This window comes from Rhinopithecus bieti, unplaced genomic scaffold (genome assembly GCF_001698545.2).
Source record: "Rhinopithecus bieti isolate Rb0 unplaced genomic scaffold, ASM169854v2 scaffold_81659, whole genome shotgun sequence".
NCBI lineage: Eukaryota > Metazoa > Chordata > Mammalia > Primates > Cercopithecidae > Rhinopithecus > Rhinopithecus bieti.
The window spans coordinates 602,426-629,400 of NW_016837762.1; the positions used below are offsets into that span (position 1 = coordinate 602,426).

The 26,975-nt window shown below is 39.8% G+C and overlaps 1 protein-coding gene across 1 annotated transcript in view; it reads right to left on the minus strand.

Moving 5' to 3' along the window:
- Positions 1-26,975, minus strand: part of RXFP2 (relaxin family peptide receptor 2) — a gene marked incomplete at its 5' end in the record, with an annotated part of 72,151 nt that overhangs the window by 41,608 nt on the left and 3,568 nt on the right. The window contains 4 exon segments of the mRNA XM_017865869.1: positions 185-256; positions 1,067-1,172; positions 4,392-4,469; positions 7,762-7,908. Of these exon segments, the coding sequence (XP_017721358.1) occupies positions 185-256; positions 1,067-1,172; positions 4,392-4,469; positions 7,762-7,908 (403 nt within the window).

Consider the following 26,975-nt stretch of genomic DNA (forward strand, 5'->3'; position numbering starts at 1 on the left):
AATTATGAAATGGAAAGATAACATACTTTTAAATGTTTTATTTTCTAATCTTAATTACATTTAGAAACATAAATGTAATGATAAAGATAAAAAGCTTGATATTTTATTTTATTTTTAGATCAAAAACATCTTACACCACCAAAAGGATTTTTTAAAAACAAATATGCTGTTAATGGCTACTTACATCTTTTTAAGTTTTGTGTATTTGATGAAAACTTTATCTGGAAGACTGTGGATTTTGTTTTTCTTAAGAGACCTAAAATAACATGTAAAGCAAACTTCATTCATTATGGATTTTTATGACCAACCCAACTCTTCCCTAGAAGCCACATGCTTGGGAAAAGAATATTTGATGATGTCCATTATACTAATCCATATTTGAACATGACAACTAAAAATTTTTTATGGGAGAATGAAAAGTTTATAAAGCAAAATAAAGTAGTTTGTGAATATTTGAGAAGTGTATCTAGTTAGTATCGCAGACTGGAAAGTCCACAGTGATTTAACTTCTTTGTTTTTACTCTCTGGGTGCATTAACAAACCAAACCAAACCAAAAACCAACCACAGATCCCAACCCACTCTTGCATGCCCAAATGATGACATGAATGCAAATTCCTGAGGCTTTCAATAACTTTATGCAAAGTACAGAAAATTTTGCATGATATAACATAGCTGCTAGCTTCATGGACCTTTTATATCTTTGCAGTCTTGGATAGATTACCAATGTTAAAAATGGCATAGAATAAGTAAGCATGCTTCCTTTTTTAAAAACGAAAACATTTCAGCACAAGCACAATAGTAATCATACATAAATCAGAAAACAATTGAAAATAAGAACTCCAGGCCCACAGACATTTGTGAGTTAACTGATCCAGGCTAATCTAACATACAGGGTGTAAACCATTTTTTCCCCCTGAATAGGAAGCATGGAGAATTATCTGATGACTGGTAGTTTTAAACAGAGTTTCTATTATTTTGCTAATACACACGCAACACTCTTGGGTTTTTCCTTGGTTTTCATGTGACTATAGGGACAAATATCACCAATAATTAAGTTTTACTCACAGTAATGTCACATTGTTAGAAATCATCGGCACAGACTTTAAGTCACCATTTACACACTCCAGTTCAGTTTCTTTGCAGTCACAGCATTGTGGATACTGTTTTAGAACTAATGGGACAAAAAGAGTAAGATTTCACTAGCAAACAAATACATTTCTTTAATTATGACTTTGCCTTTAATAACTGATACTGTTTTCTTTTCATTGAATGTATGAAATTTACATCTGTTAAATGAACTCATTCAGCCCCTAATAAAAGTAAATAAGAATTCTCTCCTACTCAAATGTAGACTAATGTGTTAATCTCAGTTCTAGTTTCTAGTAGTCATTTCAGAGACATTTACCAAGTGATTAGAAAAAACTCACAAAATGTTAACTAGCATAAACTCATCTAGTGAAGCAAGATTAAGTTCACTTCAATGAAAAACATTAGTATGATTAATTCTTAATGGATATGACTGAGTCAGTTCAGTTCATTTGAATACCAAAAAATAGTTGCTCAATAAATGCTTGTTGTTTAAAATCAGATTCAATTTTTTTCTTCTTTCAAACTTCCCTAAGAACCATGAGAAGATTGAGATGCAGGTTCTACCATAACCACACTGGCACCTTACTAAAATCCATCCAGCCAGATATTCCTTCCTTTTGGTTCTTTGTTTTTCATCACTATGAAGTTGAAAGTTGAAGATAAAAGTTGTAGAGAAGCTGCAAAGCTGAGATAACCAAAGATCTATCTATCTGAAGTGTTCAGAAGAAAGAAGGATTCAGGATGTACTCTGAAGGGACTTACATAGTTACTAAGATAATGGCATGTAAAGAAGTGAGAAATCTAAGGAGAAGCCAGGCCAAGCTGGTCCATAGGACAATCACTCTGTGTGTGCGTGTGTGTGTGTGTCTGTGTGTGTGATAGAGAGAGAAGAGGGCAGAGGAGAGAGAGAGAGACTTTGAGAGACAGAGTTAGTATTTTTGGAGTCTGATTTCTCCTCGGAGCCTATGAATATTTGTACTGATAGAGCTAAGAATGTGAGAGTTATTTTTGAATTTATTTTGTTATTTCTTTTAAAGTAATTATAAGTTCTTTTAGTTGCCCTGCTTCTTTTAGATCACTTTTATCCAAATGTTATTTTAAAATAAATTTTACTGAATTTTATTAGTAAAGCCAACAAACTTCTACTGAGTATATACTTAATGTAAAATATGCTTTTAGTGTATAAATTTTTGAAAATATTTTATGTTGTCTATACATATATGTTAATTAGTTCAACTTCCTAAAGATAACTTTCGTATGCTTACATCAATATTTATTGACATAACCACCATTGAAATAGTGCTTATATGATTAAATTGAAAACCTGTAATTGGAAACTTATTTACCAATAGAATAATTTCATATGGTCAAGCTGGGTGTGTCGCCAAAACCAGAAATGTGAGCATTAAACTGTTTACCCTCCATCACCTGCAAGCCAATCATGCCCCCAGGCTCTGTGGATTCTTTTTCTGAAACGCCTTTTGCATCTCTCTCTACCTCAGTCTTCTCAATGGCATTTCCTGGGGATTGGAATAAACATAATATCCAGTATCTCTTTTATCATCATTCTTTCTCCTCCATCTGAACATGACTGACAAATCGTTCTTTGTCCTGGGAGGCTGTCCTTTGCATTTTAGGATGTTCAGCAGTAGCCCTGGTCTCTACCCACTAGATGCCAGCAGCAACCCACCCTTCTCCATCAGGACAACCAAAAGTGTCTCCAGGCTGGGCATGGGTGGCTCACGCCTATAATTCCAACACTTTGGGAGGCTGAGACGGGTGGATTGCTTGAGCCCAGCAGTTTGAGACCAGCCTGGGCAACATGGCAAGACCCCATCTCTACAAAGAATATGAAAATTAGCCAGGCATGGTGGTGCATGTCTGTAGTCCCAGCTACTCAGGAAGCTGAGGTGGAAGGATCACTTGAGCCTGGGAGGTTCAAGGCTGCAGTGAGCTGTGATTGTATCACTGCACTCCATCCTGGGCAACAGAGTGAGACCCTGTCTCAAAAAAAAAAAAAAGGTCTCTAGACCCTGTCAGACGTTCTTTGGAGGCACTGTTGCCATGGCTAAGACTCACTACTCTAATTCATTCTCTGCAATTCTAATGAAATAATCTTCCTCACATACATTTCTGATCACGTGCTCTTCCTCCTCATTAAAAAATAAAATAAATATAAGACCAAACCAAACAAACATTAGGCCCAAAACTATGATGATTGCCTGTTGTATACAGTAGTAACCTTTAAAATGGGATGTGGGCAAGACGACTCATTGTGGGTTAGGTAGAAAATAGTAGAGCTTTTGGTTGTATTTATTTTTAATTTTATCCTTTTTTAGTTTCTAATTTTCATACAGAATATTCTTGTGCATTATAAAGTATATAAGTGGTCACTATAAACTGGTATTATAAAGTACATAAAATACTGTTAGTGTCGTATTTGATATATATATGTTATATATATATATTTACATATACATACTAATGTATGTAATTGTACATTCATCTAATTATATATCTATGTCTCTACATATACACACACACCCCCTAAAATTCTGTCTACAGGATAGAGGCCACACTTCAGTGTGTGCACCAAAACCTTTCATGGGCTGGCCCCAGCCTTCTAGGCTCAGCTCCTGCCCCTCCACTTCATGCACTCAGAATGGTTGTGAAAAGGCATGCTGCAACCTGCTGCGCATCTTCCCCAGTGTTTTGCTGATCTTGCTCCCCTGCTCATCTGGTCACCTCGTAGCTTTCCTCCATCCGAGGACTTCAAAGTCCATCTCAAATGTTATCCTCTCTGGGAATCTTTCCCCATCCTCAGCACAGCCATCATTTCTTCCAATGGGCTTCCCCATTCCCTGGTGCAAACATTATTCCTCCCTTTTAGCAATAATATTATATCATCACTGCTCTTGTAAGGAACTGTCTTTCCTGCTACATGTGAGGTGTTTGTGGGTTAGAACTCCGTCTTAGTCATCGTTGTCCTCTCAGTGCCTAACATCTTTCTTGAAGAAAATAATTAAAAGGAATAAGAATTTTACTATTTGTCACAATTATTCAATACTTATATATTCTGGCAATCAGAGAGTAATGCATGAAAAGAGCATAAATGGTTGTTTTCTTTTTTCTATCTTTCCAATCCCACAGGCAGACAACAGACCTGTTAGCCAGTGAAATAAATACATTGAACTAAAATGGAAATTCCAAAGTGAATTTGTCACATTACCCATATAAATGTGTGCATCACAAATCATGTTTTTCACAAAGCTGATACTGTCTTTGAATCAAAACCACTTACAGCACTTCTGTGTTAAGGGCACACTGTTAGCATTTCCATGGACTGCGCCAAATATGGTCGCCCATCCACTAGTGTCACCTGTGAAATGGTGATTGAGATGTGTCACTTATTCTAGAAATTAAATACCATCTTACAAAAGTTTAACAGTTTGATAATGATTTTAAACTAAAATATGTTTAAGTAATAGAATGATTGATCTTTTAAATACATAGTAAGGGAGAAAAAGTTAGGCAAACATCTGCAAGGTATCCCTTTTTTACATGAAAAATACTCCAAATGTATGTATCATAAAATTTGCAATGCAAGTATGTAATTATTTTACATAAATATAAATGTCTTGGAAAATATCAACTATTTCTAATACTGACATTTTCCACGTTTGACCTTAATTTTGAGGACCTCCGAAGAAAATATCTGAATTTTGTTTTGTCACGTGCATACTGCTGTATATGTAGAAGCATACTTGATAGATATATTGAGTTCTGATAACATTTATGTCATCCGACTTTTTTTTAATAAAGCAAAAGCAAAGTTTCTTAAAGGCTTTTTTCTGGGTGCAGTGGCACTTGTTTGTAACCTCAGCAGAGGCTGAGGTGGGAGGATCACTTGCATGTAGGAGTTCAAGACCAGCTTGGGAAACATAGGGAGACCCTCTCTTTACAAAAAATAAAAAGTTAACTGGGCATGGTGGTGTGCACCTGTAGTCCTAGCTACTTGGGAGACTGAGGTGGGAGGATAGCTTGATCCCAGGAGGTCACAGCTGCAGTGAGCAGTGATCACGGCACTGCACTCCAGCCTGGGTGACAGAGGGAGACCCTGTCTCAAATAAATAAATAAAGGTTTTTGAGTCCTGCTGAAAAAAATAACATTTCCTCAATTTGTCATATATTAATGTCAATTTGTCGTATGTAAATATAATTTATTTGCCAAATTTTCCTCTTCTTTTGATAAATCGTATTTTAAAAAAGGAGGTCTAATTGTGAAGTATTGTTATTTCAGTATATGCTATAAAATAATAAAATATGCATTATAGTGTAAGATACTGAAGTTCACACAAATGCCTAAGTAAATTAAAATAATTGCCCACAGTCTGCTTTGATCCTTGGAATCTTTATTTCTATTTCTTATTAATATTCTCAGTAATTCAACTATGATGCTGCCTCACTTGCTTTATTTAATTTGGGTTCAGAAATCCTCATGGGGTAAACATTCATGGCTTCTGGTTCCCATGCAGCAAAAAGGAAAGGACGAGAATTTGAGGAACTTGCCCATTGGCATCCAGAGAGTTGCCCCCAAAACTGAGCACTGACTCTGTACTCTCCAGCTCTAAGCTTTGTGATAAGACTGAGGCCTCTTCTCAAGGAGTTCCTACCTAGGAAGATAAATGCAATGATAAGGGCTGGGTGCAGTGGCTCATGCCCATAATCCCAGCACTTTGGAGGCAGAGGCAGGCAGATCACCTAAGGTCAGGAGTTCCAGACCAGCCTGGCCAACATGGTGAAACCCCATCTCTATTAAAAATACAAAAAGTTAGCTGGGCATAGTGGAGGGCGCCTGAAATCCTAGCTACTCAGGAGGCTGAGGCAGGAGAATCGCTTGAACCCAGGAGGCAGAGGTTGCAGTGAGCCAAGATCACGCCATTGCACTCCAGCCTGGGCAACAAGAGTGAGACTCCATCTCAAAAACAAACAACGTCAACAACAATGAAAAGATAAGGCATTCTACTTTGTGCAGCATACAGATACGCCCAGGGTGCTGTGTTAACACAGATAAATTGCAGCCATCCTAGAACGGTGATACAGCTTCAGGGAGGCCAGGGAAGCCCTCCTGGAGGAGGAGACACTTAAACCGGGCCCTGAAGAATGAGTGGAAGTGATCCACCGGAAGTGTGGGCAGAGGCTGTGTCCCTCAGAGGGAGGCATGCCTGAGTACCCAGGGGCAGGACAGAAGATTCTAGAGATGCATGCCGTGAGCTTTGCTGCCCCACTTTGGTGGGTGGTTGAGCAGCGCTGAAGAGAGGTAGCTCTCTGTGGGAGAAAACACGCGGGATTTTTTCTGATTAACTAGACATATCAGCCTCTCTTGGCATCAGTTTCCTCCAGAGAAAAATATTTTTTAGGTTTCAATAAACAGAGCTGAAATTGGCCTGTAAGATGCTCTGTTATCTGGCCTCTGGTTACCCCTTCATTCCCTGTGTATACCCCTGTTCACTCTGCTTGAGTCACACACCATCAAACACATCATCCTGTTTCAGTCAGCCTTGGGCCTTTGCACTTGATGTTGCCTTTGCCTGGAATTCTGCCCCTCTAGAATATTTCATAGTTTCTTTCTTTCTTTCTTTCTTTCTTTCTTTCTTTCTTTCTTTCTTTCTTTCTTTCTTTGTTCTCAATCCAAGTGTCATCATCTTATAAAGATATTCTCTGGTTACGTCCTTGAAGTATCCCTCCCTCCAAGTTACTTTCTATTTCATTGTCCTGTTTCATTGCCTTACTTATCACTCAGATTATTTAATTCCTTACATACGGTTTATCATCATCTTAGTTCACATTATCCATGTGAACTCCACAAGGTCAAGACACTTGTCTCCCTTGAGCTCACTGTGTCCCAGTGATTTGGAGAGCTCCTGGCACATAGTGGGCACTCAGTATAGGTCCATTCTATCAGTTAATTCTCTAGCTAGGCCCATTCACACTTTATGAATATTCTTTTTTTTTTTTTTTTTTTTTTGAGTTGCAGTTTTGCTCTTGTTGCCCAGGCTGGAGTGCAGTGGCACGATCTTGGCTCACTGCAACCTTACCTCCTGGGATCAGGCAATTCTCCTGCCTCAGCCTCCTGAGTAGCTGGAATTACAGGCACCTGCCACCACGGCCAGCTAATTTTTTTTTTTTTTGTATTTTCAGTAGAGACTGGGGTTTCACCATGTTGGCCAGGCTGATCTTGAACTCCTGACCTCAGGTGAGCCACCTGCCTCAGCCTCCTAAAGTGCTGGGATTACAGGCGTGAGCCACCGTGCCTGGCCACTTTATGAATATTCTTGAAGCTGAACCAAATTACCAGCCATAAGGAGGTAGTCATAGAAAGCCCCTTAAAATTAAAATATGAGTATTGAAGTAGATTTTCAAATATAATTTTATTTTTATAAAATATAACATTTTATGATACTGCATTTCTGACTTAAGCAACCTCAACATACAAAAATTCAGGTCGTTATCACAAATACATCGGGGAATCATTATTTGTGTTTCCAAGGGAGTCCCTACAGAAAACCAAATCAGTTTTCCTAGTTTATCACAATCATTATCCAATGGACCCACAGTTTTGGGGTGTTCATAAAGTGAGGAACACAAGGGGAACCAAGGGGAGCACTCACCACAGTTCTCTTCGTCCGCCCCGTTCCCACAGTCATCCTCGCCATCACAGTGGAAAGCTCGGGGCAAGCACTTGGTAAGATTCCCACAGGGAAAATATCCTTTTTGGCATGAAGGAGTGATCATGCTAGCTTGAGTCAGTGCAAAATCTACATGAAAGAGGGGCAAAAAAAAAGTGTTACCATGGCCAAGCTCTCTCTGTGTTATCCCATTTAATTTTCACAAGAATTATATGAGTTGAGTTCATCTGGTGTTATTCTTAATGCACAATTTCTTTGAATAATATTCTTAATGACAACTTCATTTTTTATTTTTAGACGGAGTCTCACTCTATTGCCAGGCTGGAGTGCACGATCTCAGCTCACTGCAACCTCTGCCTCCCAAATTCAAGCAATTCTCCTGCCTCAGCCTCCTGAGTAGCTGGAATTACATACGTGCACCACCACGTCCGACTAATTTTTGTATTTTTAGTAGAGACGGGGTTTCACCATGTTGGCCAGGCTGGTCTCAAACTCCTGACTAGCCCACCTTGGCCTCCCAAAGTGCTGAGATTACAGATGTGAGCCACCTCGCCCGGCCAGTGATAACATTTTAAACAGCCATAATCACACTGAATACCAGCTATATCAAGAACAGAATCAGGGTTCATTTTGAATTCACTTCCACAAGGTAATCATAAAACCAGATGTATTGTCCTAGTTTTGTATGGAATCAAGGAGTCATCCACCGTTGAAAACAGAAAGGTAAAACCATGAGCTAATAGGGTCAAATGGGTCGATTTATTTACTTATTAATCTTTTACAAGAAAGATTTGAGGTAACATGATAAAAATATACCTGCAAAAGGAGAGTTTAAGTGTGAGTTAGAGAGAAATCCAGAAACACATTAGAATGAGGAAAACTAGGATTGAACATTGAACACTCATCTATGGTGTCTACTGGGTCTACTGTTTGCCAGACACTTCACACAGTGGTTATTATTGTTAATCTTTCAGCCAGCCTATAGTATGGGCGATATTATCCTTCATGTTTTGGGATTAGGGAAGTTAAATATCTTGTGTGCAGTGGTTCATCTGGGAAGTGACACAGAGTGGCTTTGAATCCCTCTGACTCCGTAGGCCCACCCTTAGCCATTGTACTATGAGACTATCAATCGATTCAGGAATCTGCATTTCAAGGAGCATAAATCAGGACTAGTTAGAAACAATCTTCTGGTGCAGGGTACATAAGAGAAGACCAATGAGAGTTGAATAACTGCTGAGTTGAATAAGAAATTAAAGAAAGGAAATATAATTGACATTTACAAAAGTATTATATCTATGGCTAGGATGACCAAAACAATTCTAGCAATTTAGATGTAAGAGATATTCTTTCAATTTTGAGAGAATACTTTTCAGAAAATAAAGAGACATGTTTATAAGTTGGCTAATAAAATTACGGAAGTCATGTATTTTTAAAAAAGGAGTTCTGTCCAGGTGTAGTAACTCACGCCTGTAATCCCAGCACTTTGAGGCCGAGGTGGGAAAATCACTTGAGGCCAGCAGTTTGAGACCAGCCTGGCCAACATGGTGAAACCCCATCTCTACTGAAAATACAAAAATTAGTCAGACATGGTGGCACGTACCTGCAGTCCTAGCTACTCAGGAGGCTGAGGCAGAAGAGTTGCTTGAACTTGGAGGGCTGAGGTTACTGTGAGCCAAGATGGCACCACTGCACTCCAGCCTGGGCGACAAAGCTTGACTCAGTCTCAAAAAAAAAAAAAAAAATTGGAACTTCACAGAAATTGATTTAAGGAGAGTGTAGACACAAGAATGGCTATAGGTCGGCATGACTCATCGAAGGGAGCAAGGGATGTGGGCAAAGTGCTCCTAACCATGCCACTGAAGGCTGGCATCATGACCTGGGATTCCCTTGGGCTTGTGTGGGAGACAATATTTTTAACATAGCAGAAGGATAAGGAACAAACTTTAGTAGGAACATCATCTACTTTGTGCTGGGCATTTCCTAGTTACTTGATTTGATGTTAATGGCAACTGTGTACGGTTGGCATTAATATCCCCAAATAAAGATGAGGAAATGACTGAGAACATGAAGGCACGTCTACTTTGATTGCTGGGAAAAATGCCCTTGTGAGGCCTGAGCCCTCCGAGCAAGTGCTGCGTTGTAGAGAGACGTCCTTCCCTGAGGCTCCTCAGGAGACTCTCCTAAAGGAGATAGAACCTGCTGCTGTCATTAACAAAGATGTCATTTGTTAAAGGGCAGGAGTTGGAGTTGAGGCACTAAAGCTACGTCTGAATTACAAATGCACATTAAGCTTTCAGTGATGTCATTAGGGAGGATGAGTAGATCATTTCAGCTTGAGTCGTTTAGTCCTGATGGCCCTGGAGATCCAGCAAGCACGAAAAAGCAGAGCCTCTGGCCCTCTCTGGGGGCAGCCGGGGTGCTGGTGCACACTCTGGGAGGCTGGTGTGGCCACAACCTCTGGGTCTTTTCTGACTGAGGAGGAAGACTCAGAGCGTGGCTTCTGGATGTTTTCCTGTTCGTTGGCGTTTTGTTCTTACAAAAGCAAAAATTATTTTCTCGCTATTGCTACAGTAGTGGATGAAAGATTTACTCTCGGCAACTAGGCATAAGACCAGTCAAATCTGTGACTATTTTAGGAAGACTTCTCCGCTCCTTGGCACTGGGGTTGGCTTGTTAAGCCTGTTCATGCAGGGAGAGGCATACTGAGTCATAGATTTTAAAATCCCTCAACTTCTTGCTTGTAAAGATTTCTGTAGGAGGCAGATTTATAAAAATGAGTAGTCCTCCTGTGTTTGGAACATGAATGAGAGAGAGAGTCAATATATCTTTGTGTAGTGGCTTAGAAATTTTTTTAAGACAGTAATTTACAGTTAGAAATATATTTTATATCACAATCCAGCATACACCCAGCCATAGCCACACTCCCAACACACATCTACACCCCCACACTCACTCTCACACCCACACACACTAGCACACACCCACGCACCCTCATCCCACACCCATACCCACATCCACGTAATGAAAAAAATTTTCCTGAAATATCACTCTTTTAAAGTTATGTGGGATGAGCTTTGATCCTTTGCTATTCTATCTTATTCAGTTGAGAAGGGATCACGTGCCTCTCAGTTGATTTCATGATCCCCTAATGGGATGTGACCTACTATTTAAACACATTCGTTAGTGATAATGCACCTCAGAGACACTCAGACCTGGATTACAATTCTCTCTGCCACTCACTAGCCATGTGACCTTGAGCAGGCTACTTAACCTCTTTAAATCTTAGTTTCTTCACATTTAAAATAGAATTAATGAGAACATCTCCCTTGTGGGTGTGTTTCGGGGACAGACAAGCTGATGCGTATGAAGTGGGGAGAGCGCCTGGCCCATGGTAACCCTGGGTTAATGTCGGCACACAGGCAATTTCCATACAAGGTAAGAAAATAGAATGTTAAGAAGGAAGCTCTATGTAAAATGGAAGCTTGCTGTGCCTCAGCATTTCAAGATATTTTATGTGACTTCTCTAAAAGAAATAATAGTGACCAAAATAAAAGCTTCCCCTACTTCTTTATGTTATTCCATCTTAAAAGCCATATCACATGTATGGTTTTTATTTTATTTCAAATCTCTTTTGAAAGCTGAAGGAGGACTGTAAATGATAAATAACCAAGGAAAATGTCCTTACAGCCTCCTAACAATATTTTCTTAACATTTAGCAGAAGCAATTAAGCATTCGATTAAAGAGAATTTTGAAATAGAGAGGTGAGGCGATGTGAGTAGGATCCTTTGAAGGTGGCATGTGGTGTTTTCTTCCAGGATTTGTTATAAAATAGCTGTGAGTTGTGTTTTTTTTTGTTTTTTGTTTTTTGTTTTGTTTTGTTTTCTTCTTGAGATGAAGTCTTGCTCTGTCACCCGGCTGGAGTGCAGTGGCACAATCTTGACTCACTGAAACCTCCGCCTCCCGAGCTCAAGCAATTCTCCTGTCTCATCCTCCCCAGTAGCTGGGACTACAGACTCACGCCACCACACCTGGCTAAGTTTTGTATTTTTGGTAGAGATGGGGTTTCACCATATTGGTCAGGCTGGTCTCGAACTCTTGACCTCAAATGATCCACCCGCTTCAACCTCCCAAAGTACTAGGATTGCAGGCATGAGCCACTGTGCCCGGCTGACTGTGAGTTCTTTGAGGGCTGGACCTAACTAAATGCCCATCTCACATATGCAGAAAGTCTAGGCGACAGGGGCAAACAAGCAATCAACTGTCACAAATAAACGGCGTCAAGATGGTTTCCTTTTCCCTAGAAAACAAATTGAGTTGCATCTAGCAAGTGTGGACAAAGAAGGGGAGGAAGAGACTGAACATGTATGAATAGAACCTGCCAACTGCATTTCTCGTAATTCCCTGTTCTCCACCCCAGAGTGGCATCTTCCTGAAGACATTTCAAAGCACAAATGTTATATATAAGGAGAATAAATGAATACAGTGTATTCCCCACCCTTTTCCCTCTGTGACCTATATCTCTATTGTCTAACTTAGTGTCTTACTTGGTGCTCAGTAATTTTTTAAATGAACATGTGAATTAATGAGCCATTTAGAAATTTGAAAAAAGGAATTGAAGGAAGAAGCCTTTTCAAAATTTAAGCTTCCCAAGGCAGCAGATTTAGGCTATTATTCTGATGAGAAAATATTGTTTAGTCTTTCATGCACTTCATTTATCATTCCGCTCTGTCATTATACAAATTAAATAATAATTAGAACCCCTGCTGTACTTGGTACATAGTGAAAAAAGCATCACTAGCTATCTGTAGAAAGTGTATGCTGTTGTCTATTCTTCCTGCCATCTGTGAAAGTGGGAAGAGAGAGTTTTTATTGAAGCATGGGGATTATAAAAATGGAGGATGCCTGCATCACAGCAGTGCTGATGGCTTCTGCAGTGGTTTCCATAGGACCCCTGCCAAACATACAGCTGAGTGGAGGCTCAAGCACATAAAAGAGAATTGCTCAGTAATTGCCCTTCTTCTGTCTTCTGGTCAATATGCTGGACGTGTCTGTGCCAATAGATTTAAAAATGACGTTCAGATGGCCTTTTAAAGCCAACTGGACTGCTGCCCAAGGCTATTTTTTGCTGCCCATCAACACTTTCCCTGGGTTATTGGGAAGCAACAGGTGAGAATCATCTTTCAGGTCCTCAGTTTAAGAATTGATGGAGATATAGGCCGGGCGCGGTGGCTCACGCCTGTAATCCCAGCACTTTGGGAGGCCGAGGCGGGTGGATCACAAGGTCAGGAGATCGAGACCATGGTGAAACCCCATCTCTACTAAAATACAAAAAATTAGCCAGGCGCGGTGGCGGGCGCCTGTAGTCCCAGCTACTCAGGAGGCTGAGGCAGGAGAATGGCGTGAACCCAGGAGGCGGAGCTTGCAGTGAGCCGAGATCGCACCACTGCACTCCAGCCTGGGGACAGAGCGAGACACCGTCTCAAAAAAAAAAAAAGAAAGAATTGATGGAGATATACAAGTTCCTTTTTGCTTTCTCTATTTCTCTGCCAATGCTAGTCCTACATAAAGCTGAAGAAAGCCTGTATCCTCTCAGCCAGATATTCTGGCTCTAACACCAGGGATGATGGCTCCAGGGGGATATAGGCCAAGGAGGAGCGCATCACCAAGGTGGAGTGGTGTTTAACCCAAGTCAGATGACATGGTCACCAGGGATGGCAATGGTGCTGCAGAGGGGCTATAGAAATTGCCGGCGAAGCCTGTGCCATCTGCTCCAGAGAGCCAACTAACTGCAGTACCAGAGGAAACATTCATTTAGCATCCAGAAAGTGTTACTATGTGTTGCGTTTTGTTGTCAGTCAGCAAGGCAGACAGCGTCCATTGCTACCTAGAACTCAGGGGCTGGGATCTCTGATGGGGGCAGCACCATCCTGGGCAGCTCCACTAGAAGCCAAGGTGAAGCAGCTCCATCAACTGAGTGCACCTGGCCGGAGCACCCCCTACTTCTGTGAAGAGTGAATTTTACTAAAAGTTCACCTTTGTTGGGTAGATGATTTGTTGTTTGTTTGAAGAAAACAAGGAAAGGCTTTTATGTTAAGGTAGGTGAAGAGAAATTGGCCTCTTGGTTGTTGTTGTCGTTGTTTTCCAAACTTGGCGATCTTACCCTTTCATGCAACTGTTTGGTACTCCCTGCCTGGATGGTGTTTCTTGGCCACATCAATCATTATATTCAGAATTTTGATCCGGTTTCACTCACATGTATTTACCCCACCTCCTTTCCATTTCAGAGATTCCTGCCCTAATGGAATGTCTCCCAACCTCTATTTTCTGTCATGTTCTTCTGAGACGAAGCCACCACTTTATGCTGGCGAATGTCCCTCAGGACCCTACTCACAGATTTTTTTGTGGGGGAGGGGGCAGAAAATATTGCCCCCTCCTTCTTCAGATGACTGCCTGATGTTTGAAAGACAGATTTGGGGAAATGATGCCTCACTTCGTGGAACAGAGTGTAGACTCAATACATTTTGATTTATATTGGAAAGAAAGATAATTTCAAACTGCCAACATCATCCTTACCAGGGATGGAGGTCAGCCCCACATCCTGCTTGCCTGGGTGCCTTTATGTGGGTCACAAACAGAAGTTGTGGCCGTTGGTGGGTTATTAGGGATTTAAGGGAAGAAGGAAGACTTCCCTTCCAAAAGTATTATTTCTGCTGACTGGTAAACTGCCAAAACTCCACCTTTAGAGATGCATTCTTTTAGATTAAAAATCTTATCTTTCAGTATGTAAAATTCATCTCCTTCTGCATGAGTTGAGAGACTACCTTCTTCCTGAAGCTCGCCTGAGGCGAGTGAATGGAGAGAATGAGCAGTGTGGTGGGTGAAGGGGAGAAGACCATGGAAAGGGGGATTGTGAAGGAGGCAGGCAAGGGGAAGCCCGATGGGAACTTGGTTTGGGAAATGTGGAGAGAAGGTGCTACCTTGGTCCCTTCACCTCTCTCTTTTAATTCCTCTCTGATTCATTGACTGCTATGTTTCATGGAACTTTCACTGGCTCTTCTTCCTCTGAGTGGGAATTATCCCAGATTCTGTTCACATCAACTTATGAATGTACCTGCATCCGAGGCTGCAGCGTGTGTTTGGGCAGGACCCACCTCACATAAGTGTGTGACTGCTCATGCTGAGTGTATGGAAACTACACAGGACTAGACCAAGTCCCTGGATTCTTCTTTTGTGATGCACAAAGAATGAAGGCCTCTTGTCCTTCCCATAGTAAAGCTTTCCATCTATGTTCTGTACTCCACTCGACCTCACTTTCTCAGACTCTGCATTGTTTCCTTTCTTTCCTATATTTTATATATATATATACACACACACACACACATATATACACGTATATATACATATATATATATGTATTTTTTGAGATGGATTTTCACACTTGTCACCCAGGCTGGAGTACAATGGCATGATCTTGGCTCTCTGAAACCTCTGCCTCCAGGGTCCTAATGATTCTCCTGCCTCAGCCTTCCAAGTAGCTGGAATTACAGGCATGCACTGCCACACTCGGCCAATTTGTTTTGTATTTTTAGTAGAGATGGGGTTTCACCATGTCAGTCAGGCTGGTCTTGAACTCTGACCTCAGGTGATCCACCCACCTTGGCCTCCCAAAGTGCTGGGATTACAGGCATGAGTCACCCCACCCAGCTATTTTCAGTATCTTTGTCTCTCTATTGTACAGCTCCCATCTTCAAAACAAATAAACCAGTCAGCCAACCCAAATCCTGTTATATCTGATATCTGCCTGCCTATAAAACTGAGATATACTCTCCTCCCCTTCACAATTAAATTTCTCAGAAGAACCATGCAAGTAAGTCAATATCTCCACTTCCTTACCACACTTTCATTCTTAAATCCATAGCTTCCACCTTGATCTTGCTGCTCTGCTGACATTCTTCTCACCAGAATCACTGTCATCCTTTTTGACACTAAATCCAATGGCTTTTTTATAGTCCTCATCTTGCTTTGGTTTTCTGCATTTGACACATCCAACCTTGGTCCCCATGTTGAAAGCTTTTTTTCCTCCATATTTTCTAAAAATTCCTTTTCTTCCTCTGTATATCCTTTATTAATCAGCTCCATTTTCTTTGTCAATACACTGACATCTCTAACATGCATTAGATCAGAGGTTTCTAGATTTTTGCATTTCTTAGACCAAATAAATTCAATTAAAGAATTTAGAGAAACCTGCCAAAAGTTACTGATGTTTTACTTTGTCAAATAAGGATGATTTTAAAACTCTTGAGTTACCATATATTTTAACATGGATTTATTAGAAAAGTAGTATTTTATTGTTAAAAATTAGAGAGAATGTATCTGGAGAAGAAAAGATAATCTTTTCAAAGGAATACATTTGGCTTTATGAAAAATGTATCTCTTTGAAAAGATTGTCTTTCATCTAATTCATGCTGATGAGACGGTGAAACTTTCATTCCTGACAGCTAGTCAGGACCAGTTTTTGGAACCATGTGTGAGAAAACGGAATCTGGCAATGCAACCAGAATTCTTTAGGGAGGTTAGTCCTCTGTTCTGTAACTCACAAATATTTTCTTGCAGTTTGTCACTTGTTTTTAACTCTGTTTACGAGAGGTTCCAGAGATGGAACTGCCAGATCCTGACTTTAAAATAACTATGCAAACTAAAAATAGCATGTAACTTACTTGATTTAATTAAGCGTAGTTATCTATAAAATCCCACAGCATACAAGTGAGGTTTTGAAGGCTTTCCCTTTGAGATTGATGGTGTCCACTACTACTATGTCTATTCATTGTTGTACTGGAGGGCTTAGCCAATGGAATTAAGTAAGGAAAGTAAATTAATGGCATACGTATTGGAAGAGAAGACATAAAACTGTAATTATTCATAAATAATATAACTGTGAATATTAAAATAATAAATTTTTAACATTGGTGAATTTTGCAAAGTTTCTATAAAGTCAATTGTATTTTTATATTTCAGCAACTATTAGACAATGAAATGTTTAAAAAATCACACCTCTTAGTGTAGCATGAACAGTGTCCTGTATTTAGGAATAAATCTAACAAAAATGGGCAAGACATTTATGTAAAGTATATACTATTAGTGAAAGACATTAAAAACCTAAATAAGTGGAAGGCAATATTTTAAAGATGTTCATTCTTTCCCCAAATCAGTCTATAGATTCAAAGAAATCTCAATAAAAATCCCAGAAGTATGTGTGTGGGAATGGATAAGTTGATTCTCAAAGGCATGTGGAAATGCAAAAGAACACGAAGAGCCAGGCTACCATCGAAGAAGGAGAACAAGGAGAGAGGACTCATTATCTGTATGGCAAGACATATTATAATGGTACAATAGTTCAGGCAGTGTGATGTTGGTGGAAAGATTGAAAGACAGACCAATGGAACAGAATAGAAAGTTTGGAAAAAGACAGACACACATGTAAACGTTTGTACTACAGAGCAGTGGGGTGAGGTGATGCTCAATTCTAGATAGATAATAAGATGAAATATGAAAGGTGAAACAATACAGTTTCTAGAAGATAACATAAGAAAAATTCTTTATGACTGTGAGGTAGATGTATTAAGGAAACTATAAAGAAGAAAAACCAAATAAAAGCACTAATCATAAAGGAAAAGATACTTAAATTAGACAATATACAAATTAAGAACGTCTTCTTATTTATTTTTTTGGAGATGGGGACTTGCTCTGTCACCAGACTGGAGTGCAGTGGTTCAATCTTGGCTCACTGCAACCGCTGCCTCCCAGGTTCAAGCGATTCTCCTGCCTTAGCCTCCCGAGTAGCTGGGACTACAGGTGCACAACACCATGCCTGGCAATTTTTTTTTTTTTTTTTTTTTTTTTTTTGTATTTTAGTAGAGATGGGGTTTCACCATGTTAGCCAGGATGGTCTTGATCTCCTGACCTCGTGATCTGCCTGCCTCGGCCTCCCAAAGTGCTAGGATTACAGGCTTGAGCCACCATGCCTGGCCTGTCTTTTTAAAAAGGCATCGTTAAGAGAGTGCACAGACAAGTTGCAGAGTAGAGGATATTTGCAAAGGGTCTGTAATTAGCAAACGTATAGATGTTCTACTAATCAATAAAGAAAAAATGAATGGTAAATAGAAAAATGGGCAAGAGACTTGAATAGGTACTGAACGAAAGAGGATATTTGAATGACAAAAAACATCTGAAAAGGTATTAAATCTAATTCATAATCAGGGAAATGCAAATTAAAACCACAATAAAATATCACTAAGATTACTAGTATGGTGTAATTTAAAAATAAAAAACCCAATGATACACTATTTGGTGAGGATGTAAAATCATGCAAATTCTCATACACTGGTGGAGTGTTAATTGGAGCAGCTGCTTTGGAAAACAGTTTGTCAGTATCTACTAAGTTTGAAGTTGTGCAAACCCTACGAGTCAGTAGATTTACTTCTAGGTAAATGCCGATAGAAATTCATGCACATATGCACCAAGAGATTCTTACAAGAATATTCACAGCAGCATTATTCACAATAGCCCCAAGCCAGAAACAATCCAAGTGTCTTTGAAAAATAAAATGGATAAACATTTGATGACGTACTATATAGTCTTGAAAATGAGCAAACTACAACATCCAAAGTGATTTCAGATCAAGCAGGGCCAATGGACAGTTCTCCTTCACTTTTTACAATTATCTTGTATTCAGTTAGGAAAACATTCTTTGCAGCCCTAACTTTTAGGATAATTAAGATACTAAGATTATAGCATGTTCTATTCTCTGTATTTCCAGATACTAAGACTGTAGCATGTTCTGTTTTCCTTATTTCCTATTTCTTTGATAATCATCTCAGAAGTCATTTTTGCAAAAGCTTTACTGAGACTTCAAAACCACTCATCAGTACAAACTTTCCCTTTTTTCTACCCAAACCATCTTGCACATACCTCTATGTAATATTTATTAGTATTATATTAAGCTGGTGCAAAACAAATTGCGGTTTTGCCATTAAAATAATGGAATTTATTAGTTTTGATTCAATGGCTAGAAAAGTTTTCAGTTCTTAGTATAAAGCAGATGCCTCGGCCGGGCGTGGTGGCTCAAGCATGTAATCCCAGCACTTTGGGAGGCTGAGACGGGTGGATCACGAGGTCAGGAGATCGAGACCATCCTGGCTAACACGGTGAAACCCCGTCTCTACTAAAAAATACAAAAAACTAGCCGGGCGAGGTGGTAGGCGCCTGTAGTCCCAGGTACTCGGGAGGCTGAGGCAGGAGAATGGCGTAAACCCGGGAGGCGGAGCTTGCAGTGAGCTGAGATCCGGCCACTGCACTCCAGCCTGGGCGACAGAGCGAGACCCGTCTCAAAAAAAAAAAAAAGCAGATGCCTCAAAAATTGTTGTCTGAACTTAATTAACATTTTCAGGAATAGCAGTGCTGTTTCTGTAAGTGAGCCACATAGACCTAAAGCTCCATATGTGGGAGTGGAGAGTACATCAGTGCTTCAGTGCTAATCCATGTCAGAAGCTTAGGCCAAACTTGGGCATACGTCTGCTGACGATGATGTCAATGTGGGTTGAGTGCATATGATAGAAGCTTTATGCTCATTTTCTTTTTTTCATTTATCTTACACCAATGGTTCAGTTTTTTAAGTGAAAAACTTGCTTGGCACCATCTCCTTTTTTTTTTTTTAAGCCATTTTCTAGGGAAGAGGAGAGGTGGCAAAGGACCTCTCGTAATTTTTCAGCTGGAGTCTATGTAGGCTGGAGTAAGGTGGCCCATATAATTTTGAGAATCGGGTCATATATACACAGGTAATTTTCTCGTGCTTCATTCTTTTCAAAACTTACAATTCACAGGTAAAATGAACAAAAATAACAGCATGTACACAACCCTGTGCTTTTAGGGAGAGCAACTTATTTTTCCAAGTGGTTAATTTTAACTTCAGTTATTACAGTACGAGCGGCGTTTTAAAGTGGGAAACGGGAAACTGCCAAAAAGGAAATGGCTTCAAATAAGGGAAAAGAGTTTTCCTGTAACACTCAGTGTAGATGATTTTCCTTTTCCTATGTATGAGAAAGTTTACATAAAGACTATCATCTCACCCTCAGACTGAATGTTGAGGCTTTTAAGGGAATATTTTTACAGTGGCTCTTAAGGCAGAATGAAAGAGAATCAGTATCTTCTACATCTCTTATATAACATGGGTTTACATGAAAGAAAATTAGGAGTAGAAATATCTACAGCAATAGATACACTGTTTTTTAGCCTATGGGGTTGAAACAGAATGTCCCAGGCAAGGTGTGAATGACAGAAAAAGAGAGAGAGAGGCAATGACCTATCCAATGTCTACTGGCTGAGCTATAATCGAATAAAAAATTGGATAATGAAAGCCAGGTGACAGATAAGAAGTAGAATCTGGCCCCAAACCAGAAGAGATTCTTCCTTAGCCATTGGTGTTATGAGTTTATTAATTTCTCTTAAAGGCGGGAGTGGTAATTAACATCAAGGCTGCTCTACAGGTAAACTAGCTTATTAATTGCAGTTTTTGAACTATACTATTTGTTAAGAAACTTTATATTGATAATTAAACAATGTAGATTCAGATATTCTCTTCCCAAATACTTAATTTGTCCTTATTGCCTCCAAATTTAAAACACCGTTTCAAGTAGAATTAGTGAGTCAAACAATCCAGGTGAATTCAGTTATCAGTCCTGGCACACACAACGAATATAACAAAAATTAGCACCTCAAAGAAAAAAAAGCCCATGTATATTTTGACCAGTTTTTCCAGCTGTATGGTCCGTTGAACAGGTTTATCAGAATCACCTGGACCTTTTCCTGAACATGCAGAGCCCATGACCCACCACAGAGCTATTGAATCCTCAGGGGCTGGAGTTGTGGAATCTGTGTCTCTGACACCATGACAGGTGGTTCTTGGAAACTCGATAATTATGTAAGTATTGCGGATGAAGCGGAGAAGTTATTTGGTATGCCAAAGGCCAAACACTAGTCAAGGTCAAGGCTATGACTTGAACATGGGTTTGCTGACCCCAAATCCAGCATCCTTGTTGCTCTGCTGCCTCCCGTCTCCTAATCTCTTAACGTTTGTGTAGCACTTTACTTCACGACTCCAGATCTCTGGTGTGTGTACGTTCACCCATGTCCTATCTTTGAAAACGCACAATCTGAAGGACAAAAGCTACCTTCTTCACTGAACTTCTGGATCAATGTCATCCATTGTGAGAAAACCCTAAATATGCTCTCACATCACACTCTCATAGACACAGAAAAAACCGATACTATGCTTTTCCATTGAAACATTTGGGTTATAGAAGAGAAAGCTCTCCATAGAACATGGATTCGGAAAAAGCCACTGTTGCAAGAGGACGTAAAGCCACTTGTTCTGCAGGGAGCTGGGACTGGAGAAACAATCAGAACTGGGTTCAATGCCAGTTCGAGAAAGGGGCTTAGTGCAGCCCAACTGGCAGAGGCTGGGATCTGCATGAAGCCAACCGCTGGGACTGAGCCCCTGACAATGCATGGGGTATGGAATAACTCTGACCACCAAAGACTGTGATTTAAATAATGCTTGCTCATGGCCAGCAGGGGAAGCAGTGGTGATACCGCTGCAAATGGGCATGAGATTTGGAACTGGATCACCCACAGGCAAAGTCTCTGAGATGCTAACATATATGACAGTTCAGATCTGAACACTCCCTGGGCTATGTGAAATTACTTTTGAGACTACTTTGAGGAGCTGCATGCAGGAGAAGCATTCTTCCAACTTTATGAAATGTCCAGGGCTCCACAAAAAGGGGGAATTCATACCTGGGAAAGAGATGATAGAACTTTCTTTTTTTTTTAAGATGGAGTCTCACTCTGTCACCCAGGCTGGAATATGGTGGCACAGTCTCGGCTCACCGCAACCTCCACCTCCTGGGTTCAAGCGATTCTTCTGCCTCAGCCTCCCAAGTAGCTGGGACTACAGGCACGCGCCACCATGTCCGGCTAATTTTTTGTATTTTTAGTAGAGACAAGGTTTCACCATGTTGGCCAGGCTTGTCTCAAACTTCTGACCTCAGGTGATCCGCCCACCTCAGCCTCCCAAAGTGCTGGTATTACAGGTGTGAGTCACCACGCCTAGCTGATAGAGCTTTAAAGACTAGTTTAAACTCTGCATGATTAAAATTCTCAGAGAACTAATGGAAGGAAGATATCATGAAATAAGAATGAACGTTTATAAAACCCCAGACAGCTTTAAACACAGTTGGAATGATCGGAATAAAAAATGTAGTCACTGAAAAAAAAAAAAATAACCTAGAGATTGAATAGAAAATAAACTGGAATCAGAGAAAAGGAGAATTAGTTAAAATTATCTTTCCTTCATCAGACACATTCTATTAACACTGAATTTCCTTGGGCAAATAAAATTGCCATTATACCACTCGAGAATAATATGGCACAGAACAGTTGGTGATCTGTAGAGGGGCATGGCTAATAGAGATCTGTACCACCATAGCAGAAACCCTTTGGAGAGATATGTTGCAGAATTTATAATATTTTTGTGATTTTAGAAAGTTAATGCATATGCTATGAACTATGTAACATGTCCTACTGGCTTGGGGCAAAGTTCCATAACCAAACACATGAACATTTTTCTATAGCGCAATGTATGAAATTTTACAGTAAGTGCATAAAGAATCTAAATAGCTCCTGGCCAATTCTGACCAGATTTTGTAGGCAAAGGTGATCAACTCAGTTTTCTGAGCTTTCTGGATTTTATAATTGTAGACAAATCATTGGACCTAGAAAAAGAGAGCACACCAGTATGGAAGTAATACAGAGATACAATATTCATTTGGTGGTGTTTGGGCATGTATTCTAGCAAGCAACAGACATGGTGACCACTGGTCAGGCCAGGAGACTGTGGGATAGAGACAAATAATAGAAAGAAGGCAAAGGCCAAAAGAGGGAGACAAAGAAGATCCAGGAAGCCCCTGGGGAGGGAGCTCGGCAAAGACAGGAGGTGATTAGAGAGAGGAATACTTGAGAAAGGGGGCAAATTGAGGGATAGATGTATTCCAAGGTGGAAATGAAAAGCCAGAATTGACCAGTTAGGATGGAGCAGGTGTGAGAGTTACCGAGAATGTGAACAAAGGCAGAGCTGGAGGAGATAGGAACTCAGAGAGCAAGAGAGTTGAAGAGCAGACCCAAGGAGAGCAGAAGGGAGATTTCAGAGGTGTGGACACCAGGAAGATAGGGATGGGGGTGGGAGGGCGAGACATGAAAATGGAGGGAAGACAGGCCGGGAGAGCATCTGAGACAGATGCCTGCAAAGGCAGGGAGGAGGGGAAGATAAATAAAGGTGGGAAGGAGAGGAGAGAGGCTTGGACAGGAGCAACGGGGCCTGAGTCAGAACAGTGGGAAGGGGGAGGATGGGAAAGGAGGGCTAGAACTTTATCAGTCACACTGAACATATTGTAAAGGCTTTTTACTTTGTAATGAAGGTTACATTTTCAATCGTAATTCTTTTTTTTTTTTTTTTTTTTTTTTTTGAGACGGTAGTCTCACTCTGACGCCCGGGCTGAGTGCAGTGACCGGATCTCAGCTCACTGCAAGCTCGCCTCCGGTTCACCGCCAATTCTCCTGCCTCAGCCTCCCCAAGTAGCTGGGGACTACAGCCGCCCGCACTCGCCTGGCTAATTTTTTGTATTTTTAGTAGAGATGGGGTTTCACCATGTTAGCCTGTTAGCCAGGATGGTCTCGATCTCCTGACCTCGTGATCCGCCCGTCTCGGCCTCCCAAAGTGCTGGGATTACAGGCTTGAGCCACCACGCCCGGCCCCAATCGTAATTCTTTAAATTTTTTTTTTTTTTTTTAATTTCGAGACGGAGTCTTGCTCTGTTGCCCAGGCTGGAGTACAGTGGTGTGGTCTCAGCTCACTGCAACCTCTGCCTCTCAGCCTCCCAAGTAGCTGGGACCACAGGTGTGCACCACCATGCCTGCCTAATTTTTGTATTTTTAATAGAGATGGGGTTTCACCATGTTTCCCAGGCTGGTCTCGAACTCCTGACCTCAGTAATCTGCTTGCCTCCCAAAGTGCTAGGATTACAGGTGTGAGCCACCGCACCTGACTACAATCTCAATTCTTTTTGCATCTTAAAACACTCAGAAGTCTGTTTATCACATGACTGTTGAATCAGCTGTTTTATTTTGGCTTCAGGGCACTTTTCTGATAGCAACATTGACCTTCATTGCGAACTTAATTTTTAAAAATACATACAAAACACCTGGAAGTACAGGTGAGTAAAGCACATGAGAAGCTTATTTTTTGTTTTTAGATAATTAGGCCTCTAATTCCACTACTACTTCACATGTGAAACAAGCACATTCATTTTACCCAAAGAATGTTGAGTTATATGTTGACCAAATAAGTAAACCAAGCCATTCTGGGCTCTTAAATAGATATGTACTCCTAAGAATTAGGTGCAGTTTTTGTTGCATAACTATTTATATAAAACCATTCTTTGTTAACTGAATTTTATTTGGGTTACTATATCTATATTCCGGAATTAAAATGTGCCATTTTTCTTTTTTTTCTTTTTTTTTTTTTGAGACGGAGTCTCGCTCTGTCGCCCAGGCTGGAGTGCAGTGGCCGGATCTCAGCTCACTGCAAGCTCCACCTCCCGGGTTCACGCCATTCTCCTGCCTAAGCCTCCAGAGTAGCTGGGACTACAGGCGCCCGCCACCTCGCCTGGCTAGTTTTGGTATTTTTTAGTAGAGACGGGGTTTCACCGTGTTAGCCAGGATGGTCTCGATCTCCTGACCTCGTGATCCGCCCGTCTCAGCCTCCCAAAGTGCTGGGATTACAGGCTTGAGCCACCGTGCCCGGCCGGAAAATGTGCCATTTTTCAATATCAACCTATTAGAAAGCAGCATCCCAATTTTGCCTCTAAAATTCACATGACAGGCAATTTTGTCACTTCCAGTGAGAGGCCTTAAAACTCTTTGATTACATCTGGTCATATTTATTCACAGTAAGATGAGCACACGAGTAAGCATCTGTTGTGAGATGTATTTAGCTGGCGTCTTCTGGGATAACACGTCTCTAAAGGTTTTAACTCCCATGTTCCCAGTCTTTTTCCTTCTCCCTCACAGTGGGCTTCATTCAGCCCGCAAGCAGGTCAGTCTTTGGGATGACTGGCCTGAAATATACTTGATTTTCACAACTGTCCACAGCATGAATATAAAGGTGTGAAATTAAAATTCAGATGGAAAACCTTTTCTCAAGTCAGAGTGGCCAAGTGAAACTGACATCCCTAAGAAAGGACCATGCTAGGCGTGCCTTGAGCCTGGCCACTAGGGGGCAGTCAAACACTGCTCCCCTCAAAATACTGTTCGGGCCCGGTTTTGGATAACCTGTTTTGGAGGTGAAGCAAACTATTTGAGTAAGTAGCAATTGGTAGTTACCAAGTAGCAGCCTCAATACTTCATGCTTTTAATTTCCTACATAAGCCCATGTTTTTGATTTGTAATATGGTTCCTAATTTGTCCATTAAGAAATGTTTTTTAAAAGTTTAAAGTTATTTTAATAGCTTTATTTTAGACAGGTTTACTCTTAGAGACAGATACTGTTTTAGATCTGCCTGTGGCTTTGTAGTTCCCAGTTTAATTATGTTAATGCGAGATAGTTAGTAACAGTTACTTGAATTTTATGGACATATTTCAACAGGTTGAAATTCCACAAAACATAATTGGTAGTTACCAAGTAGGAGCCTCAATACTTCATGCTTTTAATTTCCTACATAAGCCCATGTTTTAATTTGTAATATGGTTCTTAATTTGTCCATTAAGAAATGTTTTTTAAAAGTAGTTTGAAGCTGGTTAACCAAGATACACAGTGAATAAATTAATGATAAAATACATGTAATAATAATAAGATACGTTATGCATAGTTGTCTATTAGTGCCTGTAGCTTAAGGCGTCAGTCACTCATTCCTTAGACACTCCCGAGTGATGATGATCAGAGGAGAACAGACGATCACATCATTTCTAATTTTCTGTTTTGTTTAGATCTGGCCTAAGAGTCTATCACAAATATTATTTAAATTAAAAGACAACCCTTACTTTTAGGCAATTCTAAATGAGCTTTCTTTGGTTACTATGAAAAGCCTTACCGTTTTAATTGTCCACAATTTTATTGTGAAAAGAAAAAAGGTTTACTAATTATAGAGCAAATCCAATTATTTTGTAAGTAGCAATAAAATGTCAAAGTATTGATTAATGTGTCTTGCTTTGAAAAGAAATCATTCTAAACATAAAGGTTTAAATTAGTAGTCAACAGTAATACAAAATTAGAAAATAAAAATTCCCAGAGATTATAATTAATCAACAAATATTTGTTAGGTTGGTACTAGGAGTTTGAAATATGGCTTTTACTTAGAAATAAAATCAAACGACAATTATTAATTGATTTTTGTTTTTAGTTGAAAGGGTGACTTTACATTATGGTAAATCACAAAATGTTATTTTAGTAGTAGATGTTTTCATCTCAAATGGTTTAAGCAAAATCAATTAAATGCATTATCATGTGTAAAAGCAAAATATAGTAAAATTGGTTAAACTATGGTTACAGTCCTGTACATTAAATAACTTTTAAAGGGCACAGATGATCTCTATGACTTGTCTTAAATCCAAGAACCTACTTTGTTGCTGTATATTCTTAAAATCGTATAAAATTGAATACTCAAATGTGGATAGAACATGAACTTCTGAAGTAGGACCTTAAATAGGACCTTAAATAAAGAAATAGACTGCTTGCTACAACTGTATTGCATGCCAGGTGAGTTCATATATTGTTTCTTCTTAGTTAATACTAAGTTTTCATGTAAGATATATTAAAATATAAAATAAAAGTCATGCTAGGTGTATGGAGATATGTATTTTAAATATTTGAAGTAAAGTTTTAGTATTCTTTTAAATTCAAAATAAAATTTAGATATTTTAAGTCTTTTAAAAATCTTTTGTTTGTTAGAAGTTTTAAAATAATTCCTCATAAATATTGCACTTTGTTTCAGGATTTAAAATATTCACTTGGAATTCACTTAATAAAACTGAATATTTAAAAAACCTAAAACGAATTTTTCAGAAAATAAAAATAATTTCAAAT